The sequence below is a fragment of the Mandrillus leucophaeus genome, unplaced genomic scaffold (assembly GCF_000951045.1).
Source record: "Mandrillus leucophaeus isolate KB7577 unplaced genomic scaffold, Mleu.le_1.0 Scaffold714, whole genome shotgun sequence".
Classification (NCBI taxonomy): domain Eukaryota; kingdom Metazoa; phylum Chordata; class Mammalia; order Primates; family Cercopithecidae; genus Mandrillus; species Mandrillus leucophaeus.
The window spans coordinates 588159-589808 of record NW_012107742.1 but is presented as its reverse complement, the minus strand read 5'-3'; the positions used below and the strand labels follow the sequence as shown (position 1 = coordinate 589808).

The 1650-nt window shown below is 51.5% G+C and overlaps 1 protein-coding gene across 1 annotated transcript in view; it reads right to left on the bottom strand.

The window, feature by feature from the left end:
- Window positions 1-704: 704 nt before the first annotated feature.
- Window positions 705-1650, bottom strand: part of LOC105528387 (protocadherin alpha-1) — a 2843-nt gene continuing 1897 nt past the window's right edge. Inside the window, exon 2 of the mRNA XM_011965117.1 lies at window positions 705-1647. Coding sequence (XP_011820507.1) covers window positions 847-1647 — 801 coding nt within the window. The 3' untranslated portion in view covers window positions 705-846. The remainder of the gene's footprint in view (window positions 1648-1650) is intronic.

Sequence of the window (1650 nt, the reverse complement as noted above, 5' to 3'; positions counted from 1 at the left end):
AGAGTCTCACTCTGTCGCCCAGGTTAGAGTGCAGTGGGGCGATCTCGGTTCACTACAACCTCCACCTCCCAGGTTCAAGCGATTCTCCTGCCTCAGCCTCCCCAGAAGCTGGGATTACAGGCGCCCCCACCATGCCTGGCCAATTTTTTTGTATTTTTAGTTGAGACGGCGTTTCACCATGTTGTCCAGGCTGGTCTCAAACTCCTGACCTCAGGTGATCTGCCCACCTCGGCCTCCCAAAGTTTTGGGATTACAGGCGTGAGCCACCGCCCCTGGCCAATTAATGTATTTTAAATTACATTTGCTTAAAACTATTCAGTTTATTGTTCACTTTGAAACTTACCCACATAAAGGAAAGGCAGATGATTTCTGTAACTTTGTCTAGAATTGTTTGTCCGGGGCTTGACATTTTACAAGAAAAGATAACATAATAAGTTACCCTGAATATATCACTGTTATTTTACTACATTGAGATCCTGTGTTAAATATGATCAACGTTATCTTATATTGTACCTTGTATTGTAGCTTTTTTTAACCTGCCGGAAATAACCGGAGCAGCAGGGTACAGTTGAGCTGCTGATCACCGTCCTCGACGTTAGTGATAACGCCCCACTGTTTGACCAGGCCGTATTTCTTGATTTAAATAATCAAGAAATATGACAATTTGTCCCTACATTTTTTTTTTTTTTTTTTTTTGCTTTCTAGTTCCATTCGAGACAAAACTGGCATTAATAGGATATCTACATTCAACGGTACGATTTATTTCAACGTTAGTGAACACCTTGAAGACATTGTTTTAAAGTGATATTTGAAAAGATGATTAGACAAGTTAAATGTGAAAACTATTTAAAGCCAAAACTCGAAAGTTGGACTTACATTACCAGAAAGATCCAAATTTGCTTCTGGTTGTTCATTTCTTTCTGACGTGTTAAGACTTGGAGGTAGGCCTGGGCTGAAGGCCATGAGGTCGGTTTTGGGTGGGCCCTCGCTAGAGCACACCCTCTGCTGCCTCTGCTGTGAGTTCGACCAGCTCCCCACCGCGCTGGAGCACACCAGAGTGGGCTTGCCCGGCGCACACGCACCCTCGGTGGGCGGCGCTGAGCACCGCAGCGCCGTGTACAGCAGCAGTGTGAGCACCAGCAGGCTGGACACCGCGCAGATGGCGATGATCAGGTACACGTTGACATCCACCAGCGCCGCCTCTGGCCCCGTGACACCCACCGACGCCCGCGAAGAGGCCTTTGGCGTCTGGCCGCTCTCTACCAGAGTCACAAGCACAGTGGCTGTGGCTGTCAGCGCCGGCTCACCGTGGTCCTTCACCAGCACCAGAAGACGGTAGCGCGACAAGTCAGCCTCGTCCAGAACACGAGTAGTGCTGATCTCGCCCGTGTACAGCCCCACGCGGAACGGCATGCGCGCGCCGCCTGCCGCCGGCTGTAGTTCATAGGACAGCCACGCATTGTAGCCTGAGTCGGCGTCCACTGCGCGCACCTTCGCCACCACATGACCCGCGCCCACCAATCGCGGCACCAGCTCACTGACTGCACCGCTAGTGCCACCCACTCGAGGCGCCAGCAGCGCCGGCGCGTTGTCATTCTCGTCCAGCACGAACACCTGCAGCGTCACGTTGCTGCCCAGAGGCGGCACGCC